The 25,733-nt window shown below is 39.0% G+C and overlaps 1 protein-coding gene across 1 annotated transcript in view; it reads right to left on the bottom strand.

Moving 5' to 3' along the window:
* Positions 1 to 25,733, bottom strand: part of DTNA (dystrobrevin alpha) — a 209,294-nt gene that overhangs the window by 96,418 nt on the left and 87,143 nt on the right. Inside the window, exons 2-3 of the mRNA XM_060119629.1 lie at positions 24,637 to 24,704; positions 11,762 to 11,842 (exon numbers count right to left, since the gene is read on the bottom strand). Coding sequence (XP_059975612.1) covers positions 11,762 to 11,842; positions 24,637 to 24,703 — 148 coding nt within the window. The 5' untranslated portion in view covers position 24,704. The remainder of the gene's footprint in view (positions 1 to 11,761; positions 11,843 to 24,636; positions 24,705 to 25,733) is intronic.

The following is a 25,733-nucleotide window of genomic DNA, read 5'->3' as shown; positions in this document are numbered from 1 at the left end:
TTCAGCCCTTATTATGTGGCAGCATTGTTCTCAGTTCTAGAATTAGCATGAACAAGACAGGCAGGTCCCTGATCATACAGAACTTGTAAGTGGTGAAGAATAGAGATATTTAGCAAACAAGTGCTTTGAGCATGCAACAACAATCTATTTTCTCTTATACAGAAGAAAAATAGACTTAAAGATAGTAGATTTGGAGTCAAGTCTTTCTTCATTTGTACAATAGGAATAATAATATCCACCTTTCTTATTTTATAGGTGTCCTGGGAATAACAAAAATGGAAAACGTTTAGTAAAAATGTAAAGCACTATATACATTTTAGGCATTACTCTTATTTTTGAGAGAAAATTTACTGTCGTATTCAGATAGAATTATAAAAATCCCCTCCCAATTCTTTCAAATTCTTTGCTCCACTCTGTCAGTTATAAAAATATTTGTCCCTTAATACAAGCTTTTTTTCTATAATTTCAGGTTTGTTTTCCTCTTAACAGATGTGATGTTATAAAAACCCATGAGAGATTGTAACAGTGATGCCTAGTTTAGTTCACTTTCAGATCAAATACTTACCTTGAAATTCAGAGAGCATCAACTCATGAGAAAAAAATTGCAGCGTATCACTATTTACCATACATCTATTGCATGTACGGGCATAAACATATGGAGAAAGACTGCCATATGCTTATACATACAGAGTTGGGAAAGGAAGCAAGAAATGAGATTCCGTAATATTTTTGAAAGAAGTTAGATCCAACTGGAAATTTTAAAGATTCTACAATGCATTACATGTTTGATGTGGTAGGTGATTTAACACAACAGGAGAGTCTGGCCCTGAAAGAGCTTATGATTCCCATGGGAGAGACACATTCAGAAGGCCTAATTGAAGCCCTGTTCGAGACACTATGTAATCAAAAGTCCATATTCATAGAGCAGATTAAAAAAAAAAAACTACTGGAGCTCAACATACAAGGATGCCGTTGTGGGCTGGAGACTTTGGAAAGGTTTTAGAGGAGGAGAAGGTAGAGTTCAAGATGGTTCCTGAATCACAGCAGGATATGAATACATGGAGATGAGGCGGGGAGGACACTCCAGCAGGAAGAGGGTCGAGGGGCCAAGGCAGAGAGGAGTGAGTGATCATGGTGTAATCGGATCTTGTATTGACCTGACTGGGCCAGTGGAGTTTGTGCTGGGTTTACTGGAAAGCAGGGTCTATACCTTTGAAACGTTTCCTGTTGCCCATTGTATAAGACTTCTCTAATTTTTCAGTAAGTAAACAGAGAGTGAGAATTTGCATCCTGCAAAGTGTAATGCTTAATTTCATTTCCCAACTACCATGTCAGCTAATTCAGATCCCCAGCTACAGCCAACCAGTCCAGGAGTGAAAATCAGAGGTGATCTTTAGAGCAGTGAGTGGATCTCAGATCGTGGCCTCTGATTCCATGTGTCTGGAGTTCAGCCAGGGCATCCCTAGGTTTCAGTAACTCCTTAGGTGATTTTGAAAGAGAAGGAAGTCTGAGAACCACTGCTATGGAGCAAGACTTAAAGTAGCAGCCCCCAACCTTTTTGGCACCAGGGACTGGTTTTGTGGAAGACAATTCTTCCACGGACGGGGGTGTGGGGAGGGATGGCTCAGGTGGTAATGAGAGCGATAGGGAGCGATGGGGAGAGGCTGATGAAGCTTCCCTTGCTTGCCCACCGTCACCTCCTGCTGTGTGGCCTGGTTCCTAACAGGCCCCGGGGGTTGGGGACCCTTGACTTAAAGGATGGAGTTAGATGAGAGACAGGAAGAAGAGGAAACTGATGCTCGTTTGAGTCAGACAAATTTATTTAAAAAGTATCATGAGAATCCCAAGAACATTGTGGTGGAGAAAGCCACGTGCAAATTAGCCAGTTAAGATTTTTCAAGTATATACTTTATGCCCTTATTCAGGTCATTGATCATGACAAAGTTGTGTTTAAAAAAGCTGTTAGGAACTCAGTTAAGTGGTATGCTTCACCAGGGTTAACAAATGCATTTTGATGTGATTTACACTGAAGATATTAGTCATCATTCACATTAACCAAACACTGAGTTCAGAAAGAAAATGTCAGCAAATGACAGTTTTCAGACTTGATCTCCATTAGTGAGCCATGAGCTATATACCTTTCTAAAATATGAATCTAGGGCTTCCCTGGTGGCACAGTGGTTGAGAGTCAGCCTGCCGATGCAGGGGACACGGGTTCGTGACCTGGTCTGGGAAGATCCCACATGCCGCGGAGTGGCTGGGCCCATGAGCCATGGCCGCAGAGCCTGTGCGTCCGGAGCCTGAGCTCTGCAACGGGAGAGGCCACAACGGGGAGAGGGCCTCGTACCGCAAAAAAAAAAAAAAAAAAAAAAAAAAAAAATATATATATATATATATATATATATATATATATGAATCTAAACAACATCTGAGTAGCTCACCAAATTATTTTATGTTCCAAACTCAACATCTTCCTTGCTCTCAACATGTGCCTTTATCACCAAGATAGTTCTATTTGTTAAGGATCTTTGGGGAGAAGCATCATTTCTTACAAACATAACATTTTATTTTCACTTTAATTTCCTGGTTAAGGTGCATGATATAATAGAGCTTCAGGAAAAGGTCTACAATGTATTTTTGGTGTAAAATCAAACTGAGTATGATGCTGGTCCTCAAAGGCCCTGGCAGTACATCCACTGCCTATCAGGAAAAAGTATTCAGTTTTCCTTAAATTGTGTTTGCAGACTTGCGTGATTATTCAAAATGAGGTATAATAATTGTTGGCTCAATAGATGTCATACTGTAAATTAAATTTAACTATGTTCAATTGAATAAGCATTTATTAAGCCTATTAGTTTTCAAAGTATTGTACCAAGGATTGTAAAAATAATAAGAGAAGGTAAATGAAAAGAAATATCTGAACAATGATTAATTTCTCACCGTCAGTGTTCAACTTTGTTCAGAATATATTTAATAGCCTTAGAAGCAAGAAAATCTAGTATCTTATCTGCCCTCTGGGTAGTCATTTTAGATTTCACTGGATAACTCTGCATAGGTTTCTTCAATGGGCCCTAACTCTATCCTACATTCTACTGCCCTATTTTGGGCTTTTATTGACTTTGAATTAGATTTTTACAGCAAGTCTCCAGTTTCTGCCCTTTTCCATCTGTCCTAAGAAATGTTAGGACAGATGGAAAAGGGCACTTTTCTCCTCCAGCCCCTGCGGGAGTGACCATCACAACTTAGACTTTGACCGGCTCAGTGTAGCTGCAACCAGACATCACTTGGCCTCAGGCTCCCGCCACGCACCTCCGAGGACGTCTCAGCACAAATACCAGACACTGTCTGTCAGGTGCACGTATGCAGCCCAGAAGCTCGGGGGCGTTAAGTCCTGTAGGCTGCCTTTGGCCAGTGCAGGACAGAGCAGCTGGACTAGTGCCTCCTCCTTGTCAGCTCTGGATGGACAGTTCTGGGGTGCATTTCACAAGCTTCCTTAGAAGCGCCAGAATTGCCTTTTGGCTTTCCTTTCTTGTTCTGCTCTGGGTTCACTCTCCAAATGAGCTACTTCCACACAAGTCTTGTTGTGGAGTCTGCTTTCTGGGGAAACATGCGCTAAAGCACTGATTCTAATCAAGTCCCACCCATCCCTGATTGAACTCTCCCGGAATAATAAACGAGAAGAAAATGATTATGACCATGTTTGAAGTAGATTCTGATCCTATTAGGCCATACAAATTTTTTTCAGTCTTCTCCATGATATAACATCACCATCTTTTTTTTTTTTTTTTTTTTTCTTTTTGTGGTATGTGGGCCTCTCACTGTTGTGGCCTCTCCCGTTGCGGAGCACAGGCTCCCGACGCGCCGGCCCAGCGGCCATGGCTCACGGGCCCAGCCGCTCTGCGGCATGTGGGATCTTCCCGGACCGGGGCATGATCCCGTGTCCCCTGCATCGGCAGGCGGACTCTCAACCACTGAGCCACCAGGGAAGCCCCTAACATCACCATCTTATTCATCAGTGTTGAATTTGAAAGTTAAAATGAATCGTACTTGATCTTACATTGAAGTTCATTATTTTTCTGAGAAACTAAGTTAATTAAGGGCTGGTGCCATTATTATTAGCTTTGCAGCAGCCCTAGTGGTCCACATGCTTGCCTCTTGATGACAGGTCTTGACAGACATCATGGGGCAGTTGACTGTTTACCACGGCAGTCGGCTAATACTGGGAAGTTAGAAGTGGAGTTCTCAGTTATATGATTTTATCTGGTGTTTTTCCAAGGGAACCTACTTGGCATCTATGCTCTCCTCACCTGCAACAAACAACTTTACAATTCCTGATAGAAAAGGAGATAAAGCAAAAGTCCTAGCCCAACACCATGAAGGAATAAAAACAGATACAGACTTAATCCATTTCAGTAGCTATAGATATACTTGGTTTCTTTTAACCACCAAACTGATAAGTAATTTTTTTTCTTCAGAAAATGACAGTTCTCTCAGGGGACCGACAGGCTAGATATATTTATTATAGCAAAGTGTTTGGGTGTATCTACTATTTGATATTAACACAATCAGAAGCTTTGAATAAACAGGACACATCATTAGATTCTAAACTTGAGGTTATACTAATACTAAATTTGTACACTAAGGAATATTACCCTACTTTCCCTCCACCATGGTCTAAGCATAATGCTTGGAACCTAGCACATCTCAGTGCACATTTGTTGAATGAATGAATAAATGTGTGATTGTTAATAACAAGGACAAAATGCCAACAAAGCTTCACTGAGGAGTAAATCAAGGTGGCATCACGATTGACTTTCCAGCAGGATAACAGGTGTGGTTATGTGGGAGAGGCCATTCTTCCATCCCTGTCCTCCCTACTGTCTTTTGTTTTCTCTCAGTGTTCACCAGAGCCCAGGGCTCCTGGGAGCCAGACTGCGGGAGAGCACCCCCTGGGTATCCCTTCATCGCTCTGCTGATTGGCTCTGGGCCGATCCTGCAGGCTCCCAGGAACAGAGCTTAGCAGAACGCTAAGGGAAGGTCATTCATTGCTTCTTGCTCTGGCCCTCTTTAGATGGGGTTGGAGAAGCTTGAAAGTCACTCCTCTCTACACGCCACTCTTTCCCAACTGATTGGAGCACTTAAGATGATGCTCCTTCCTAAATTGTGAGAGTAAAAATGCTTAGTTAGCACAGCTTCCTGGCATAAAGCAGAAGCAAGAGAGAGGGAAGGAAGATGATGCATGTTACATCCAGACGCCTGGAAACAAGGCTACAGGTGTCGGCTTACTTCGCAGGCTGTACATGCAGTGGTAGCAGCCTGAGCAGACAAAGCTTCAAGCACTCTATAAAAACACAATTCTAACAAGAAAACAAAACCCTGATCTTTAAGATCTTCAAAATAAAGGCAATTAAAGGGAAGAAGTAGCTTTAATTAAACTTGTATCTCAAGCATCAGGGCTTTAAAATCATAGCTTTTCTCTACCAGAAGTTTGCCCTGATTAAGGGGAGACATTTTTGCTGTCGGTCCAGCGTGCCCAGAGGGGAGCAGTGTTTCCACCGCCTGGTGCACGGGCATCTTTAATGGGTTTGTTTATGTTCTGCTGCCACCACCAAATTCCCCACAGGGAATTTTGGGAAACATTGTATTCTAGCATGATCCACTTGTCTTTATCCTAAACAAGTGTCTAGAATGATTCAACGTCAGGAATGAAAATGTGTGTCCAACACATTTGGAACAATACAAAGATACTTGTGCTCCAAGGATTTGACATCTGTCACTTATTTCCCTAACTGTGAACCTTCCTGCTCTTCCTTCTGACTCCTTGAGTGGAGAGAGTCCTTCTATCTTTCTCTTTTAAACACATCTCTTTGGGGGGGAGCTATTTCTCTTGCCTGTGTTCTGACTTTAAACTCTGGGCATTGTAGTAGGCAAAATCCTAGGATGCCCCGCCTCACCCCACCCCAAGGTTCCTGGCACCCAGAGTGCACATACCTTGTCTCAGTTATTCAATCAAACACTAATCCAGGTACTGCTGTGGGGAATTTTACAGATGTAATTGAGGTCCCAAACCAGTTGGCTTTAAGATAGGGAGAGGATCTGGGTGGGCCTGACCTAATCACATGGGTCCTTTAAAAGCAGAGAGTATTCTCCTGGCTGGTCACAGAGGAGGCAGTCAGAGAAACACAAGGAAGAAGAAGCAGACATTTAAACTCTGAACGGCCTGTGGGGAGCCATGTGGCAAGGAATGTGAGTGGCCTCTAGGAACTGAGAGTTGTCCCCAGCTGACTGTCAGCAGAAAATGAGGACCTCAGTCCTTCAACCATAAGGAATTCTGCCAACAGCCAGTTCACTTGGAAGAGGACCTGGAGCCCCAGATAAGAACCACAGACCCAGCCAGCATTTTGATGTCCATCCATGAGACTCTGAGCTGAGAATCCAGCCATGCTGCTTGGGTTTCTACCTACAGAAACAGGGTAATAATAAACGTGTGTTGTTTTCAGCTGCTAAGTGTGTGGTCATTTGTTATGCAAAGATAGAAAACTGACACAGGCAGCCAGAAATCCACACACTTAAAAATGAGGCAGAGATGAGGAATATGCTGGTACACTACCTTGAAGAAAAATGAGTGGGGTATTAGCATTTGTTAATGCAGGCTACTTTTGCAGTATAAGACTAGTCACTTGGCTGGTGAAGAATGAATCTAGTGGGGCATATTCTTTCATTCATAGGAGAGCATTTATTCAGGACGTAGTACATAGAGAGCATTCACTTGGGTTAATTTTTCAGTGTTAGAGAAATATTTAGGTAAATAGATAACTGCTTTTTTTTTTTTTTTGGTTCACAAGAAATCCTGAAAGAAGTTTAGAGATGTTACAGACAAAAGCATGTGTTCTGACTTTAAATTATATTTGAATGAAGGATACTTTTAAAAAATGTTTCATTTACTAGAGGAAAGATATTTTGAGAAAGCCAGATGCAAACGTATACGTTTTGTCCTCTCTTTCTTTTAAACAAAATTTTAATTCAATTTGAATTGATATGTGTGATAGAAAGAAAATACAGACTGTAACCCGAAGAACTAAAGATGGTGCAACACCTGCCGTGGGTGCAGGGGAGAGGATCCTCTTGCCTCCTTATTTTTTTTCCCTCACTATTAGACAGGAGGGATTAGAGATTTCTGATTGATTTCTCTTGTTGCCTTTTGTTGTTCACGAACTTACGGCTGCATTTTGTTCACTCCAAAGTAATTTCTGAAAAAAGATCTGCTGACATCACAGGGTATCTGGGTCATTTACCATGTCAATGCTGACTGAGGAAATAATGTTCTAGTAGAAGACGGTTATTTGTTCAAAATAAAGGCTGAGATGTTGCCATTTTCATACATGCTTATAAACGGTATATAGGGTTTTTATTTTGTGGAAAGTCACCAGGACACCTGGAAGCTAAAGAGAAGGCTGCTGATTAGGAAGGAGTATTGGGAATATTATTGTATTCTCCCTTCTGTCCCATTCCTCCTAGAAAATAGAATAGCCACATTTTGTCCCCTAGTTTTTAGACACATTCATTCCTTTATTTTGTTAGAGGATGTGCTAGCCATGACAGGGGAGGGAAGGCAAGACAGGGTACAAAGATGAATGGTAAAGGGAAAAGCTGATTTGGAAAATAGAGCCTATGGAGAATAATTGAAGAAATGAAGAATCTTTTGCCTCAGGAAAAAAAAAAAAGATGGGCTTTTAAAAAATACTTGTAGTTGCCGACAATATTATATAAGTTATAGGTATACAATATAGCGATTCGCAATTTTTAAAAGTTACAATCCATTTATAGTTATTATAAAATATTGGTTATATTCCCCATGTTGTACAATATGTCCTTGTAGCTTGTTTCATGCATAATAGTTTGTACCTCTTACCCCCCAGCCCTATATTGCCCCTCCCCACTTCCCTCTCCCCCTGGTAACCACTAGTTCTCTGTAACAGTGAGTCTGCTAAAGATGGGCTTCTTACAACTTTTCTTTTCTAGCAGAGGTTGGTAAATGTTTTTTTGTGGACCAAGAGGCACCACCATATTATATAGTAGTACTGTGTAGATACTATGTAGAGAAAACAAGTTTCCACAACATTCTTACTTATGAAATTAAAAATATAATAACTGAGCCCAATTTTAAAAAAATGCACACCTACCTATGAAAAGAATAGAATTATTTTGGGGAGATAGCATTTTGCTTAATTGGGGTCACAAGTTAGTGTTCCCTATTATCAAATAGGTTACAAATACTCATCTGTGAAAACTATTCTTAGTTCACAGTCTATACAAAATTAGATGCTGGGCCACATTCAATCCACAGGCCATGGTTTTCTGGCCTCTCCTTTAGAGTTTTTTAGAACACTGACAACGAGTTATTCTCAGCATCCGTCAGGAATTGTATTAAATGAAATGAACATGAATGTCAGTGATAGGAATCAATATTCTAGAAACAGAGTAGGCAAGCGTTGTGGGGAAGAAAATATGGGGAATTAACTAGCTCTTTTGATCTTTGAATTTAGACAAAAAAGAAATCTCCTAAAAATCTATACATTCCATGCTATACCCAGGCAATGTTTATTTTTTCTAGGTGATAACCTTACAAGTGTCAGTTTTTATGTTTTTTCTTCCATTATATAGTTTTAAAGCTTACTTTTGTTAATATACAAAATAAATTTTACCTGTAAATAAGGTCTGGGCCTAAAAATAAACAACCTGTTCTCAGTTAAGGTCTATTGATTTCCACGAAGTAAATACAATGTAAGAGTTTTCAATAAAACAGTGCACTTACAAGCACACTTTCTGGATTTTTTTTCTTATCTTTTATTGCAGAGTAAAACTCCATTATTAGGTACCATAATTTATTGTGGGTTAGGTTTTATTGCAGACAGAAATTATCCTTCTCTAATACAGGGGTGTATATTCAATGTTGACTAATATGTCACAACCACCAGTGCTTCTGGTTATCTTCCTAAGAGGAAGACTTCAACTGTGATGAAGATAAACCAGGCTCAACTGTGTTAGCGTTTTGCAAGTACCTCAACATCACAACTGCTACATTTTTTGTCAGGAAGGAAAACTCAGCAAACACATATAGTACTTGCATTTAAACCTTCTGATCAAGGTAGAAACAGCTTTAAAATGAAACTTAATTTTAGCAGAGCACGCAACATATGCTTATTCTTCTGCCTTGAGCCTTACTTTTGTCTAGTTTGTATAGAATGTAATATCTTTCCTCCTTCTAAAAACGTATGATATTTATGAGGTACCTTGTAAAGCAAATAACACTTCCCTAATGCCTACTAATTCTTTAAGGCCCTTTCCAGGAAACTCCTGTCAGCAGCCCTCACACCCAGGTCAGGGCACTGCCTTCTTGGTGGTCCCACACTCTAGGTCCTCATTCCTAGCATTATACTTCCACACTGATTTATAAGTCTGTTTAAAAATTCACCTATCGAATTAGACTTTGGACAAGGTTAAGGCAGGGATCACATCTTATTCACCACTGTTCTATCCTTGGTACCTAGTGCAGTGCAAACCTATAGTAGGAACTCACGATAAGCTTCCTAAATTAAGGGGTAAATGAACGGATGCACTGAGGGGCAGCTAGACAAGGATGGATCAACGCTGCTTTCCAAGAAGGTCACTGTTTTCTCCACTGTTTTCCAAGAGGGTGAATGAGACTATGACATAATTCTGGATATAGAATAAGGATGAGGGCCAGAGAAGAACAGGTAATGGAAAACAAGGTGCCCAAGAATGAGAAAGGGGCTTTATCAGAGAGTAGGAGGAATGGGAAGTGGCCTGTGGGTTGCTGGACCCAGTTAGGGCAAACAGTGTGAGCCCTTTGTAACGTTGGCTGCAGGGTTGCTGAATCAATGTGGGTTTTTTTCTTTTCTTTTCCTTTCCCCTTCTTCCTCTTTTTTTTTTTTTTTTTTTTTTTTTTTGTGGTATGCGGGCCTCTCACTGCTGTGGCCTCTCACTGCTGTGGCCTCTCCTGTTGTGGAGCACAGCCTCTGGACACGCAGGCTCAGCGGCCATGGCTCACGGGCCCAGCTGCTCCGCGGCATGTGGGATCCTCCCGGACCGGGGCACGAACCCGTGTCCCCTGCATCGGCAGGCGGACTCCCAACCACTGCGCCACCAGGGAAGCCCCCTTCTTCCTTTGATCTTTCTTTCCTTCCTCTCTTCTTTACTTCCTTCCTTCCTTTCTTTTCCTTTTAATTAATTTGTTCATCCTTACCATTTTGTAATGCCTTTTTAAAATTCCCCATCTCTACTGAAAATAGTCTAAGGAAGGCTCTGTGTGGCAAAGCTTTAAGGGGACAGAACTCCCTCTATATTGAGGGCCACTGGAGTGGTAATGAGGAAGGAAAGTGGGAGGATCCCATCATTTCTTCATTGCTGAAAACACAGAAATTCTTCCTTTTGTTTAAATATGGGTGATGGGGTTGAGGGGAGAAGGAAAGGTTTTCTTCTGTGGGAGCATTTTCCTTGTCCTTTAACACCAGTCCCCGAAAGGGCTTTTATGACTTCTCAACACCCAGGACTGCAAGTACAACCCCAGATTCCTTCCCACATCTTTACTGTTCTTCTCACTGCATTTTGGGGGACTGGTTTAGCTTCCTGTGAGGAGTCAACACACATCTTTGATATTTGACCCACCTAAGTTGTTTCTCCCTTCTTGTCCTGCCCCATTTCTAGCTACTGGGGCTAGAGAATAAGCTGTAACTTGAGGAGCAGCCATGCCCTGCCCACCTCCACAGTCATGATTAGCTGTAAACCCAGGAGCCTGTGGCTGGGGGGCGGGGCCTGCCCAGAGCCCCAAGAAGCATCTGCCAGAGACTCTGGGAGGGTAGAGGTGTGGACACGGCTGGTTTCTACGTTCACCAAGTGCCTAGTCCCCCTGCCACATATTCAAGAACTATGTCTATGTATGCAGGAGAACTTTACGGTTTTCATTTTTAAAATTCACCTGATACTAATTAGAGAATGAGTACAGTTATTAATTTTTTATAGCAGTCAGTTTTCAAAAAAGGAAAGAGTAAGCTCATATAAATGAACTTTGAAGCAATATATTTTCCAAGAGAAAATGGATGTGATAATCTGATGGAAGCATTGACCTGGCAAGGAATGTGAACTTGCTCACTGTGAAGAGTGAGCTAGATTGCTGCTTACATGTTAAAATTTGGGAAAAAGTTGAAGCAAGTTTCTTTGTTTCTTTAAGTATTGTCTCTTTTCTTGTTATTGTCTGATGTAGGCAAAAGTAGTTAATACTCTGATATAAAGGGCTAATTTTTGTAGTTTCAGAAAGTAACTTAAATGTTTTCCAGGAGCTTGTAGACATTTTCCTATATTTGTAAAGGAAATATAAGGAGGACTTAATGTTTGATATTTTCTAAAATCTTTGAAACGATTTTGATGGCACTGCATTTATAATACCAAAGCTAGAGAAAAGAAGAAAACCATCCATCTGGATTTAAACCATTCCAAGGGCAGGATTATATACATATCCAGAGGCTCATCCATTCCAATACTTTAGCAGTTGAGTCATTAAGCCTTCAGAATTACTTGGGAATAGTCTTTCTACCATTTGTGTATCATAATACTCCATTTACTGTTGTATAAACATATTTTTATCAATACTTGCAAGAAAGCCTACTTTTAATAAACTAAGTAACAAATGTAAACTATAGGATTCATGAGGGTAATTAGTCCAAACAACTGGCATACTTACAATTGCATTTCTTCTGAACAAACCTCAGCTTGCATGCTGTTCTGTAGGTGGAGAGTCGGATGCGATCCAGATCTTGAGCCCCTGGGAGGAGAAAAACGTACACATGTGGTGTGCCATGCGTGTGGAAAGAAAGTGATAATGTTTATAAATAAAACAACTACAGATCTAAACTATACACTTAATTTGATCTTTATCGTTATTAGAATATAAGTTTAACTTTAAGACTTGAAAAGGTCTGTCCCATATTCCTCAGGTTCTGCGGGGAGGCAGCACGTGTATCCAGCGTGGAGATCAGGTTATTGACCATGTTCATGGGCCAAGGAACACAAACTCAGCCCTGTGGTGTCTACTGCTTCTGAGAACAGTCTGCTCAAGCTGTGACTTAAAACAGTTAGATGATACCAGATAGTAACATCATCAAATAATCATTTTAAGTGCACTGTGATTGGTCATTGGAGCATGGCTGTGAGGTGAGCACAGGCTGAATGTTGGTCATCTTTTCTTGGTGACTTTAGGCCGATTGTTTTTAGAAGCCTCAGTTTTCTCACCTGGAAGATGGGACTGACAACAATATTACTACTTATTTCATAGGATTGTTAAAAGGATAAATGAGTGCCTGTAACCTACAGCACTGGGAACACTGCCTGGCACACAGTAAGTGCATAATTATTACTCCTGTCTATCTTGCAATGCTTCCTGTCAACCTCAGAGGAGACTCCTTTCTAAAAACAACCCCTGCTATTTCTGACACTGTGGCTTCCAGTTCCTCCCTAACAGCGTGTTCCCCACATTCTTGAACTACTTTCCTCATCCACTCTACTCAAGAATCCAGCATGGCTTCTGATGCCTGCAGCACCAGGGCTGAATGTTCAGCTCAGAATCCAAGCCCCTCTGCAGGCTCTTTCTATCCTACATACCCCACCCCACAATATTTCCCACTGCTCTCTACTCCCGAACCTCTGCCAGGCTTGGGCCGGTCTCCTAACCATCCCCTGCAGATGGGCTGCTTGTTAAATCGACACCTGAGTTCCTGGCCATCCTCCCATCCTCCTCTGAATGGGCTAATTTCTAGGACACAGTAGACTTTCAACAAATGTCTGTTCTTCTCTACTTCTAACTATTTGGCTTTCTTCAAGCGCACGTTTATGGTTCATAACAGATATTAAGGCACATGGCTATATTTTGACATGTATTGAACCTTCTTTTTACCAGTAAATGTGCTACAGAAATGCTTTAGAAGAGTTAGGGCAGCCAGTAAATGAACCAGCCTAGAAGCAATTATATTAGGAGGCCAATTAAGTGCTTTCTTAATGAAACTTGGGATCAATTAGCAAGTGTCCCTCACTGAGAGCATTTACCATTCCCTCACCTCAAACTGATCTCTTTAGATTCATAAAAAATACTATCAATACTTCTATTACTCTATGGTGTTATGAGGCAGATCATTAAACATTCATTCTTATGAGAATTTATTACTTGACAAACAGACTCATTGATACTGAGTGCTCGAAGGATCAAAGAGGTAGGACTTACCCTCACCCAATGCAGGGATTTGCCTAAACATGTTCTCAGTAGATGGACATTTATCCAATGTCCATGTAAGATTATTTCCAATGATAGGGATGATTATAATTTAGTGAAAATATATGAGCTTTAAAGTCCGTAACTCTTAATCTTTCTCTTCCTTGTTGTGTGAACTTTGACAAGTTTTTACTTGCCATCCGATTTCTTCACATATAAAATGAGGATAATAGTATCAACTTTACCAGCTGGTAACCTCTGTGGCTGGTACCTAGTGAGCGCTTAATAGCAGACAGACCTCCTTATAACGTTTCAGATGTCATTTCTGAGCACTAATAAGTGATAGAAATTTCTTTTTTATATTTGGGCTTTAATTTGCCTCCTTATAACTTCAATCTGTTTGATCTGGTTTCCCTTCTGGAGCCATATAATCTTTTCTCCCTATTATAAACTTGATTAATTTATTCTGCAAAGACTGGGAAGCAGCTATCATGATCATCATTAGCATCTTCATTACCATCTGGACATTATGTACAAAGGTCTCTGTCATCACAGAGTTTAAAGTTTAGATGGGGAGGTAGCTTATCCTTGACCTTCTTAGGTTGAAGATGTCCAACTCCAAAGCCATTTCAAGTATCAACACAACGTCTACCACAGAGCATGGAACATAATGGGCTTCAATACATGGATGTTGCTATTATTCTCATTATCATCAGACACGGTTTGGAGACCAGACCCTTAAACATTCAAGTTATCCTGTTCTATGGCTGGCTAATACCTCCTTGAAATGAGATATACAAAATTAACCCAAATGCCACAGCTATTGCCTCACCTGTATGGAATATATAGAATACAATAGTTACCACCATTGATGAGGACATTTATTGATGCAACTTTTTTCATAGATAGCTCATTCTCCTGGCTCTTATTAAGCTAGCAGTTCATTAAAAAAGCTAGCTTTTAAAAATCATATGCACTTTTATTAAGTTAGGCCTTTTCTATTTTCTAGTTAAATGCTTATTTGGGGGCTAAAGGTAGGACTTCATATTTAATCTCAGTTTCTTTTACTTTTTAGCTCATGCTTCTACCTTTCTGATATTTAGCTGGAAAAAAAATGATAGAGAGGAAAGCAAAGATACAAGTTCAGAAATTCTGACTGATCACATTGTTACCTTCTGCAAATCCTGTTTTTCCTTTCTTTAGCTCTTCTTTTCAAGATTTTTTCTCCTCCCTCCGTCCCTTCCTTCCTCCTGCCTTCTTTCATTCCTTCCACCCATCCATCCATCCATCCACCCATTCATCCATCCAGCCAGCCAACCAACCAACCTGTCTTATCTAATTTTTGGCTTTAGCTTTGTTCGTATATGTTTTGCCTTATATGTTTTCATAGCTCATTTATAAAACCTTATATAAAATCACTCAGATTCTTAAATTTCTTACTCATTTTTCAAACTCACCCAACAAATATTTATAGAATAAAGATGAAGCCTATGAACTCTGTGTCTAAACTCTTTTTCATGCTTGATGATTGACTGGATGTGTGTGTGTGTATATGTGTGTGAGAGAGAGAGACAAAAAGAGAGAAAGAGAGGGAGAGAGAGCAGGCAAAGGAGTTTTGGGGTCAAAAGTAATGCTCAACTTTCTACCTTAGACAACTCAGTGGGATGGGGTGGCCCTCATTGAGCTAAGGTACCAAGAAGGGGGAACAGGTCTGTAGGTGTGGGTAGATGAAGGGTTTAGTTTTGGGCTTACAGAGTTTGAGTTGCTTGTGGGGTGTCCGAGTGGAGATATCCAGTGTCAGTTGGATATATGGATATGGAACTCCTTAATATGGACTATATTCCAGGAATTATTAATAAACATATAAACTGTACCAATGTGCCTTAATTGAGCCAGGACTGGGAATATTTCCCAAGAGGAGACTGTGTGCACAAGTAGGGCTATTCCACATTCTAGATAACAAAATGAGGCAAAAATTTGGGGCTAGAAACTTCCTCCCCACTTCTGAACAGTGTCCTTGGTAGTTGTTCAAGGACTGTGTGGCTTTGGAAATACTGGGAAGTGGCAGCCTTGGTGGGACATTGCTTTGTTATGATGGGGAGTTAATGGAGCTAACGGTGAGCCTATCTCAAGGTGCTTCATCAGCAGAAGATTTGACAGTGAGAAGCCAAGTCTGGAAGGGACACTGACTTTACATGCTGACTATTCTGGATAAGCTGGTTCCTGAGAACATGGGATGTGGTTTTGAAGGACTCCTTGAACACTTGAGAGCTATAACAATAACTGTGAAGCCTTGAGAGAAAGTCAAACTGTATAGGGAGAGAATTGGTCAAGAACAAAACTTTGGTTAAAATCTGACTTCAGGGGGTCTGGAGGCTACTAAGAGACAGAAAAAGAGAAGTAGAGTGGTCAGAAAAAACAGGAGACTGGACTGCAGTGGTGACATAAGGAAGAATTTCCAGGATGGTGACCCATGGTGTTGACATCCCCAAAGTGCTGAAGAGCACGAGAAATGAAGATAAAAGTGAAAATAGTCACTGTATCCACCATGGCTCATGGGAATGGGATCATTAATGTCATTTCCTTCAATTTTTGAAATCAGTTCTCCTAAAACTCATAGTGTGCATTGCAAAATCATGTTTCAGGTGCCATTCCAACTATGCACATGCTGACTGCTGTCAATATTCTGAAGAAGGATGGTCTGCCTTTGAACTACTCAACAGTGTTTTTTGAGCATCTCCATTTGCCTGCCTTTGGTTTCTGGTCCCTCCTCCACTCAGAGCCCACTGGTATCACTCTGCTTTCTCCCCAGGACCTTCCTCATCTTGTTAGGCAGCCTTCCATGTTCTGAAAGAGTGTTTTCCAATCATTTCCCTCCCATTAAAACCTACTTATCCTGTGCTCCAAGGCTTTTAAACCAACACTGATTCAGCATCTAAGCTGGATGGGTTTGAAGGGAAAGGTCCAGCGTCCATCCCTAAGGAGAAGTTCATGTGAATGAGTGACACAGAAAACTTTCCTTTGTAAATTCTTTGTAAGTAAGTGTCATACAAAGCAGAGTAAATGTACTCTCAGAGCAGAAAAACAGAGAAGAAAGGGAGCTTGATTCCAAGAACAAACAATTTATTCTGCTAAAAAACAGTTGGATAAAATTATTTGACCTGATAAACTTACTTGATGGCTGAAAAGGCCAAGGTGAGAATGACATTTACATTTAAATGAAAACTACTTTTCAGTTTTAATCTAAAGTACTAAGCAAACTGATAATTAGGGCATTATACTGAGGGGAAATTTTGGTTTAGGGCAACTTACCCCAAATTGCTTTTAATCAAAGTATGTGGCCACACAGTTTTTCTTTTTTTTGGTTTAGTTTTATTTTTTGGCTTATTTGTGAGTCCATGCTACTCCTAACTTTGTTTCTTTGTCTTTTTGTTTTTGCTTCTGCTGCTTGTGGTTATGAGCTCCGAGTAGATGTTTAACACATGTATGTGCCACAGTCACATGAATTTGCCAAAATTTCTTATCAATTGTTCTCCTTATCAATTGTTACCTGAGGGAAGACAGCAGAAGCATGAAGAAGTACAATCCTGCAGCGTGTGGAACAAAATCACAATCAAAGAAAGATAGACAAGATGAAAAGGCAGAGGGCTATGTACCACATGAAGGAACAAGATAAAACTCTAGAAAAACAAAAAAATGAAACTGAGATAGGTAATCTTCCAGAAAGAGAATTCAGAATAATGACAGTGAAGATGATCCAGGACCTAGGAAAAATAATGCAGGCAAAGATAGAGAAGATGCAAGAACTGTTTAACAAAGATCTAGAAGAATTAAAGAACAAAAAACAGAGATGAACAATACAGTAACTGAAATGAAAAATACACTAGAAGGAATCAACAGCAGAGTAACTGAGGCAGAAGAATGGATAAGTGACCTGGTAGACAGAATGGTGGAATTCACTGCTGCAGAACAGAAAAAAGAAAAAGAATGAAAAGAAATGAAGACAGACTAAGAGACCTCTGGGACAACATCAAACACAACAACATTCATGTTATAGGGGTCCCAGAAGGAGAAGAGAGAGAGAAAGGACCAGAGGAAATATTCGAAGAGATTATAGTCGAAAATTTCCCTAACATGGGAAAGGAAATAGCCACCCAAGTCCAGGAAGCACAAAGAGTCCCATACAGGATAAACCCAAGGAGAAACACACTGAGACACATAGTACTCAAACTGGCAAAAATTAAAGACAAAGAAATATTATTGAAAGCAGCAAGGGAAAAATGACAAATAACATACAAGGGAACTCGCATAAGGTTAACAGCTGATTTCTCAGCAGAAACTCTACAAGCCAGAAGGGAGTGGCACTATATACTTAAAGTGATGAAAGAAAAGAACGTACAACCAAGATTACTCTACCCGGCAAGGATCTCATTCAGATTTGATGGAGAAATCAAAAGCTTTACAGACAAGCAAAAGCTAAGAGAATTCAGCATCAACAAACCAGCTCTACAACAAATGCTAAAGGAACTTCTCTAAGTGGGAAACACAAGAGATGAAAAGGACCTACAAAAACAAACCCAAAACGATTAAGAAAATGGTAATAGGAACAAACATATCGATAATTACCTTAAACGTGAATGGATTAAATGCTCCAACCAAAAGACATAGGCTTGCTGAATGGATGCAAAAACAAGACCCATATATATGCTGTCTACAAGAGACCCACTTCAGACCTAGGGACACATACAGAGTGAAAGTGAGGGGATGGATAAAGATATTCTACGCAAGTGGAAATCAAAAGAAAGCTGGAGTAGCATTACTCATATCAGATAAAATATACTTTAAAATAAAGAATGTTACAAGAGGTAAGGAAGGACACTATATAATAATCAAGGGATAAATCCAAGAAGAAGATATAACAATTGTAAATATATATGCACCCAACATAGAAGCGCCTCAATACATAAAGTAACTGCTAACAGCTCTAAAAGAGGAAATCGACAGTCACACAATAATAGTGGGGGACTTTAACACCTCACTTACACCAATGGACAGATCATCCAACAGAAAATTAATAAGGAAACATAAGCTTTAAAGGACACAATAGACCAGATAGATTTAATTGATATTTATAGGATATTCCACCCCAAACAGCAGATTATACTTTCTTCTCAAGTGCACACAGAACATTCTGCAGGATAGATCATATCTAGGGTCACAAATCAAGCCTCAGTAAAGTTAAGAAAATTGAAATCATATCAAGCATCTTTTCTGACCACAATGTTATGAGATTAGAAATCAATTACAGGGAAAGAAACGTAAAAAAGACAAACAAATGGAGGCTAAACAATACATTACTAAATAACCAAGAGATCACAGAAGAAATCAGAGAGGAAATTAAAAAATACCTAGAGACAAATGACAATGAAAACATGATGATCCAAAACCTATGGGATGCAGCAAAAGCAGTTCTAAGAGAGAAGTTTATAGCTATACAAGCCTACCTCAAGAAACAAGAAAAATCTCAAATAAACAATCTAACGTTACACCTAAAGGAACTAGAGAAAGAAGAACAAACAAAACACAAAGTTAGCAGAAGGAAAGAAATCCTCAAGATCAGAGCAGAAATAAATGAAATAGAAACAAAGAAAACAATAGCAAAGATCAATACAACTAAAAGCTGGTTCTTTGAGAAGATAAACACAATTGATAAAGCATTAGTCAGACTGATCAAGAAAAAGAGGGAGAGGACTCAAATCATTAAAATTAGAAATGAAAAGGGAGAAGTTACAACAGACACTGCAGAAATACAAAGCATGTTAAGAGATTACTACAAGCAACACTATGCCAATAAAAGGGACAACCTGGAAGAAATGGACAAATTCTTACAAAGGTATAACCTTGCATGACTGAACCAGGAAGAAATAGAAAATATGAACAGACCAATCACAAGTAATGAAATTGAAACCGTGATTAAAAATCTTCCTACAAACAAAAGTCCAGGACCAGATGGCTTCACAGGTGAATTCTATCAAACACTTAAAGAGGAGCTAACACCCATCCTTCTCAAACTCTTCCAAAAAACTGCAGGGGAAGGAACAATCCGAAACTCATTCTATGAGGTTACCATCACCCTGATACCAAAACCAGACAAAGATACTACAAAAAAAGAAAATTACAGACAAATATCACTATGAATACAGATAGAAAAATCCTCAACAAAATACCAGCAAACAGAATCCAAATACACATTAAAAGGATCATACAGCAGGATCAAGTGGGATTTATCCCAGGGATGAAAGGATTCTTCAATATATGCAAATCAATCAATGTGATACACCATATTAACAAACTGAAGAATAAAAACCACATGATCATCTCAATAGATGCAGAAAAGGCTTTTGACAAAATTCAACACCGATTTATGACAAAAACTCTCCAGAAAGTGGGCATAGAGAGAACCTACCTCAACATAATAAAGGCCATATATGACAAACCCACAGCAAACATCATTCTCAATGGTGAAAAACTGAAATCATTTCCTCTAAGATCAGGAACAAGACAAGGATGTCCACTCTCACCACTATTATTCAACATAGTTTTGGAAGTCCTAGCCACAGCAATCAGAGAAGAAGAAAAAAAATAAAAGGAATCCAAATCAGAAAAGAAGAAGTAAAACTTTCACTGTTTGCAGATGACATGATACTATACATAGAGAATCCTAAAGATGCCACCAGAAAACTACTAGAGCTAATCAATGAATTTGGTAAAGTAGCAGGATACAAAATTAATGCACAGAAATCTCTTGCATTCCCATACACTAATGATGAATAATCTGAAAGGGAAATTAAGGAAACACTCCTATTTACCACTGCAACAAAAAGAATGAAATATCTAGGAATAAACCTACCTAGGGAGACTAAAGACCTGTATGCAAAAAACTATAAGACACTGATGAAAGAAATTAAAGGTGATACAAACAGATGGAGAGATATACCATGTTCTTGGATTGGAAGAATCAATATTGTGAAAATGACTCTACTACCCAAAGCAATCTACAGATTCAATGCAATCCCTATCAAATTACCAATGGCATTTTTTATAGAACTAGAACAGAAAATCTTAAAATTTATATGGAGACACAAAAGACCCCGAATAGCCAAAGCAGTGTTGAGGGAAAAAAAACGGAGCTGGAGGAATCAGATGCTCTGAGTTCAGACTATATTACAAAACTACAGTAATCAAGACAATATGGTACTGATACCAAAACAGAAATATAGATCAATGGAACAGGATAGAAAGCCCAGAGATAAACCCACGCTCCTTTAGTCAACTAATCTATGACAAAGGAGGCAAGGATATACAATGGAGAAAAGACAGTGTCTTCAATAAGTGATGCTGGGAAAACTGGACAGCTACATGTAAAAGAATGAAATTAGAACACCCCTTAACACCATACACAAAAATAAACTCAAAATGGATTAGAGACCTAAATGGAAGACCGGGCACTAAAAACCTCTTAGAGGAAAACATAGGAAGAACACTCTTTGACATAAATCACAGCAAGATATTTTTTGATCCATCTCCTAGAGTAATGGAAATAGAAACAAATATAAACAAATGGGACCTAATGAAACTTCAAAGCTTTTGCACAGCAAAGGAAACCATAAACAAGACAAAAAGACAACCCTCAGAATGGGAGAAAATATTTGCAAATGAATGAATGGACAAAGAATTAATCTCCAAAATACATAAACAGCTCATGCCGCTCAATATTAAAAAAACAACCCAATCCAAAAATGGCAGAAAACCTAAATAGATATTTCTCCAAAGAAGACATACAGATCTCCATGAGGCACATGAAAAGCTGCTCAACATCATTAATTATTAGAGAATGCAAATCAAAACTACAGTGAGGTATCACCTCACACCAGTTAGAATGGTATCATCAGAAAATCTACAAACAACAAATTCTGGAGAGGGTGTGGAGAAAAGAGAACCCTCTTGTACTGTTGGTGGGAATGTAAATTGATACAGCTACTATGGAGAACAGTATGGAGGTTCCTTAAAAAACTAAAAATAGAATTACCATATGACCCAGCAATCCCACTACTGGGCATATACCCAGAGAAAACCATAATTCAAAAAGACACATGCATCCCAATGTTCATTGCAGCACTATTTACAATAGCCAGGTCATGGAAGTAACCTAAATGCCCAACGACAGACAAATGGATAAAGAAGATGTAGTACATATATACAATGGAATATTACTCAGCCATAAAAAGGAATGAAACTGGGTCATTTGTAGAGATGTGGATGGATCTAGAGACTGTCATACAGAGTGAAGTAAGTCAGAAAGAGAAAAGCAAATATCATATATTAACGTATGTATGTGGAACCTAGAAAAATGGTACAGATGAGCTGGTTTGCAGGGCAGAAACTGAGACACAGATGTAGAGAACAAACGTATGGACACCAAGGGGGTAAAGCGGCGGGAGTGGGGTGGTGGTGTGATGAATTGGGAGATTGGGATTGACATGTATACACTGATGTGCTCATCACCCTGTTTTCTGTGTTCTCTGCTCTTTTGCTTTTGTACGGTTCCCCTCAGCTTGACAAAACTTTAGACAGGTTTCTTCCTGACTCTAGGTCTTTGATCTGCCTTTTCTTAAAGCACGTACTTTTCTACAAAATTTTCCTTTGTAAATTCTTTGTCTGCCCCTTTAAAGATGTAAACCTCCCAGACTTTTGCCAGTTTTACAACCCAGGAATATCTTTCTCAAGGACTGGGAGCCATTCTTTGGAAATGAAATCATTGAAGGAGATCTCCTAGTCTCTGTTGGAGGGTAGGAGCCTAACTTCCTCATTGTGACAATGAGTAAACACAGTTGACCAACTTCCCCTCTGGTATCTTCCAGTACTTCTGCTCTAGCTCACCCTAGTGCTTAGAAACCCTCCTGTCTTTCGTTCCAGCAGAGCTGAGTTCCATCTCTCTCCCCTCTCACAATAGTAATGAAAAAAGTCTTCCCTGCCTTCTTAACTCCTTTTTTTTTTCCTGTGACATTTGCAATTTCCAAAACCAAGAAGCTCTTCGGCACTTTCCTTTCATGTTTAAAAAGAACTACTTCTAGGTAATTCTTAGCTGACCAGATTTACAAGTTCTTCCTTCTTTTTCAGCTCCCTATGTAGACATCATAGATTCCTGGAAGAAGTTACTTTCTAAGTTTCTATGTCAGTCTTCTCTGATAATAGTTTCCTTGTGTTTCTTTGGTGTCCTGCTGATAGAAGTGGGGTAACCCATGTATTTCTCAAATATTTAACACATTCTCAATGAGATTACATTTCTCTTTTGTCTGACAGTCTATCAAAATCAATTTCTCCTGGTGAAATCAGCCAACTGCTTTATCTGGCAGAATCCCACTTACTGTGGACGTGTGTCCTATTTAGTGTTAATCTGAACACGATGCTCACTAATGAATTGTTAAGGTCAGATGTGTTTACTTGCTTTTGAAGAGAGGAAGAAAGGAAGAAAGATACATATCTGTGTGGCTTGCATAACTATTTTGATCACTAATCAGGAGAACTCAAAATGATTTAATAAACTGTATGACCTCCCTGAGAAGCTTCTATAAGAAGGTTAAGTTACAATTTGGGAAGTGAATGCACAATTTTCCTAAGTCTCTCTCATTTGAAAAATTTAGAGCTTTTCTGTTTCTATGGCTATAAAACTTATGTTGATCTTTCTTTGAGTTGGACAACTTTAATTCAAAAGGCATTTGTTACATATGTGTTTGTCCGTGCCAGACACTGCACCAGGTGTAGGAGCTGGGATTATGTACTTAAATTCAGATAAATTTTATAAAATCATAACATAAGCACACTTTTAAAATTCTTACACTCTGTTGGCTAATACGGTCTTTAATGTGACAATGATAAATTTAAAGATTTCCTCTAAGACTTTATTGCTTTTCTATGTTAAATATTAATAGTTTTTTTCTTTTTCTGACAAAACACTGGCCCATGATATACATAGCTCTTGCCTCTTCAATCTAAGAATCTATGATACAAGAGGATACCTGTGCTGCTTTGGATTTTGTTTAGATGGTCAGGCAGTAACTAGGTTCCTTCCTCTGTTAGATTTGTATCAACAAAGGTCACAGTTCCAGATGACTGGTCAGGCCAGAAGTGAGGCTACAGTATCAGACATGGAAATTGGAAGGTCATGGCTGAAACTGTCACAGGCACTTTAGACATGTTTCTAAAAGTGGAAAAAGCAAGGAGCATGATTGAGATTCTCCACATCAATTTTAATTTTCTTTCCTCTTTGTTAGTTCTAACACTGCCTTGGTGCCTCCAGATTATTGGGAAATGATAAAGGAAAATGTGAGTCTTATTATCTGGGGCTTTCCTTTATCTGCTCTGACCCTCATTCTGGCCAATCAGTTTCAATCTTCAGTAGAGCCTAATTTTGCCTCTTGCCTTCCCGGAGTAAAAGGCTTACAACTCACTTCTGCTCATCCTCATTCCTTCTGCAGGGAAGGAGAGATAAAAAGTCCATAAGAGAATCGTACTTTTTTCTTTATAACATTTAATTTGAGATGTGTGTTTTTCCCCCAATGTTAAGTTCTTCTTCCTTATGAATAAGAAAAATGGTCTAGAAGGAGATACTACCACCCAATTACTTACACAGCAACCTTGCATTTACATAAACCAACAATCTTTATTTAATGAGTTCTCCATTGGAGTCAGTAAATATAGTCTTAGTTTGGTTTTCCTTGCATAGCAGGTCACCTCCAAGCTCTTTTAAACCTTTGTTTTCCTTTTCACTTTTTAGAAACTAGTTTGTAGGACAGCTTGTCCCCCGTTGCATGAAGTTCAAATGACAGCTTATAGCTTGGTCTGGTAATCACGCCTGACTCCTCTTTCCCATATGAACATACGATATCATTTTGTGGGTAAGACATTCAATGATTCATTTCAAAATTTTTATCTATTGCCTGCAATGTGCCAGACCCTGTGGTAGTACAGGGAAATGAACACAGACTTTGAAGTTTAGTGGATTGTATTAATGCCAACACTAAATAGTGTTTATTAAGCATCTGTGTATGTATATATACATTCAGGTTCATGAACCTTTTTCTTTCATATAAGATATAAAGTCCTAGTAACAAATTATGATGATTCACTGTCTAATTTAATTCTTACCCAAGAGGAGGCAAAAATGCCTAAACATACATTTTATGTAAAGACTTTAAGATTTTAGGGAAAAGTACAAATGTCATAAGGATTAAGTCATTGTTTCCAGCCTTCCATGAGTATTCAAGGGTGTTCCTTCAAAGTTCCATACTTACTCATCTCTGCAAACAGCTGTCTTCTTTCTGCCATGGTATTTCCTCTTTTCCCACTATCTTCAATCATTCTATGAGACAAAATGGTTACAATGTGTATTAGCCTCATGTTAACAAGGCAAACCATTTCTACATAAACACACTTGCTGTGGTCATGCCACAGACGTAGACACCAACTACTTAAAACTGTGTCCGTAAAAAGAATAGCTTTACTTTGACTAACTTAAATGGTTGTACATATTTTCCATATATAATGTTGTAGTTGTGGAAGGGGGTGTAAAATTTTTATTTTCTAATGTACAAATAACTACAATAGCAGATCACTTTGTGCTATAATGGAATACAACCCTCTACCATCTGTTAGGTGATGCATTTCACATAGAGTTCCTCTTTCAATTTTGGGAATACCTACGAACAATATAGAGCAGATATTACAGATCCCATTCAAGAAATGATGAGATTGAGAGTCTCATGGACATAGTAAAGGAAATGGCATAGACGTGTGTACTCCAAGACCAGTCTGCTTTCCACTACATTCTGTTACAGCTTGTCCTGTGTGCACCCAAAACCTCAATTTAGAAGCAGGTCATTTCCTAAATGTTCATTTCTAATTTAAGTGTTTGGAACCTGCAACTGTTTTTCTATATATAATAATTTCAGGCAAAGTGGTTAGGTTCACCTCTCTCTACTTAACCATACTATCGTCTACAACAGAACTACTTGAAAAATACTATGAAAACACCAACAGTTAAAATAGAGAATTAAAAAAAAATTAAAAAACTAAAATTTGACTTAAGGAAAAAGAAAATAATGAGAAAGTTAATGGAAATGTTGTTTAGCCCGATAGAGGGTTTGGGGCTAAATATACGTGTTTTATAGGTTGATGGAGTTGATTTTTTGTTATAGCAAATTAAGCTTTTAAAAACTAAGGTTTTCTCTCTCTCACACACATATATACATACACTTACATACATATGTATATGTTTTGATTCAAGCATGGTAAACAGAAGGCGCAGCTGATCTTTTTGGCTTTCAATGGACCCTGTTCTTTCTCAAATATGAATTTTGCTCATGTTATTGTTATTATTTTTGTCTGGATT

The sequence above is a fragment of the Mesoplodon densirostris genome, chromosome 15 (assembly GCF_025265405.1).
Source record: "Mesoplodon densirostris isolate mMesDen1 chromosome 15, mMesDen1 primary haplotype, whole genome shotgun sequence".
Taxonomy (NCBI): domain Eukaryota; kingdom Metazoa; phylum Chordata; class Mammalia; order Artiodactyla; family Ziphiidae; genus Mesoplodon; species Mesoplodon densirostris.
This window is presented reverse-complemented; position numbering and strand designations above follow the sequence as displayed.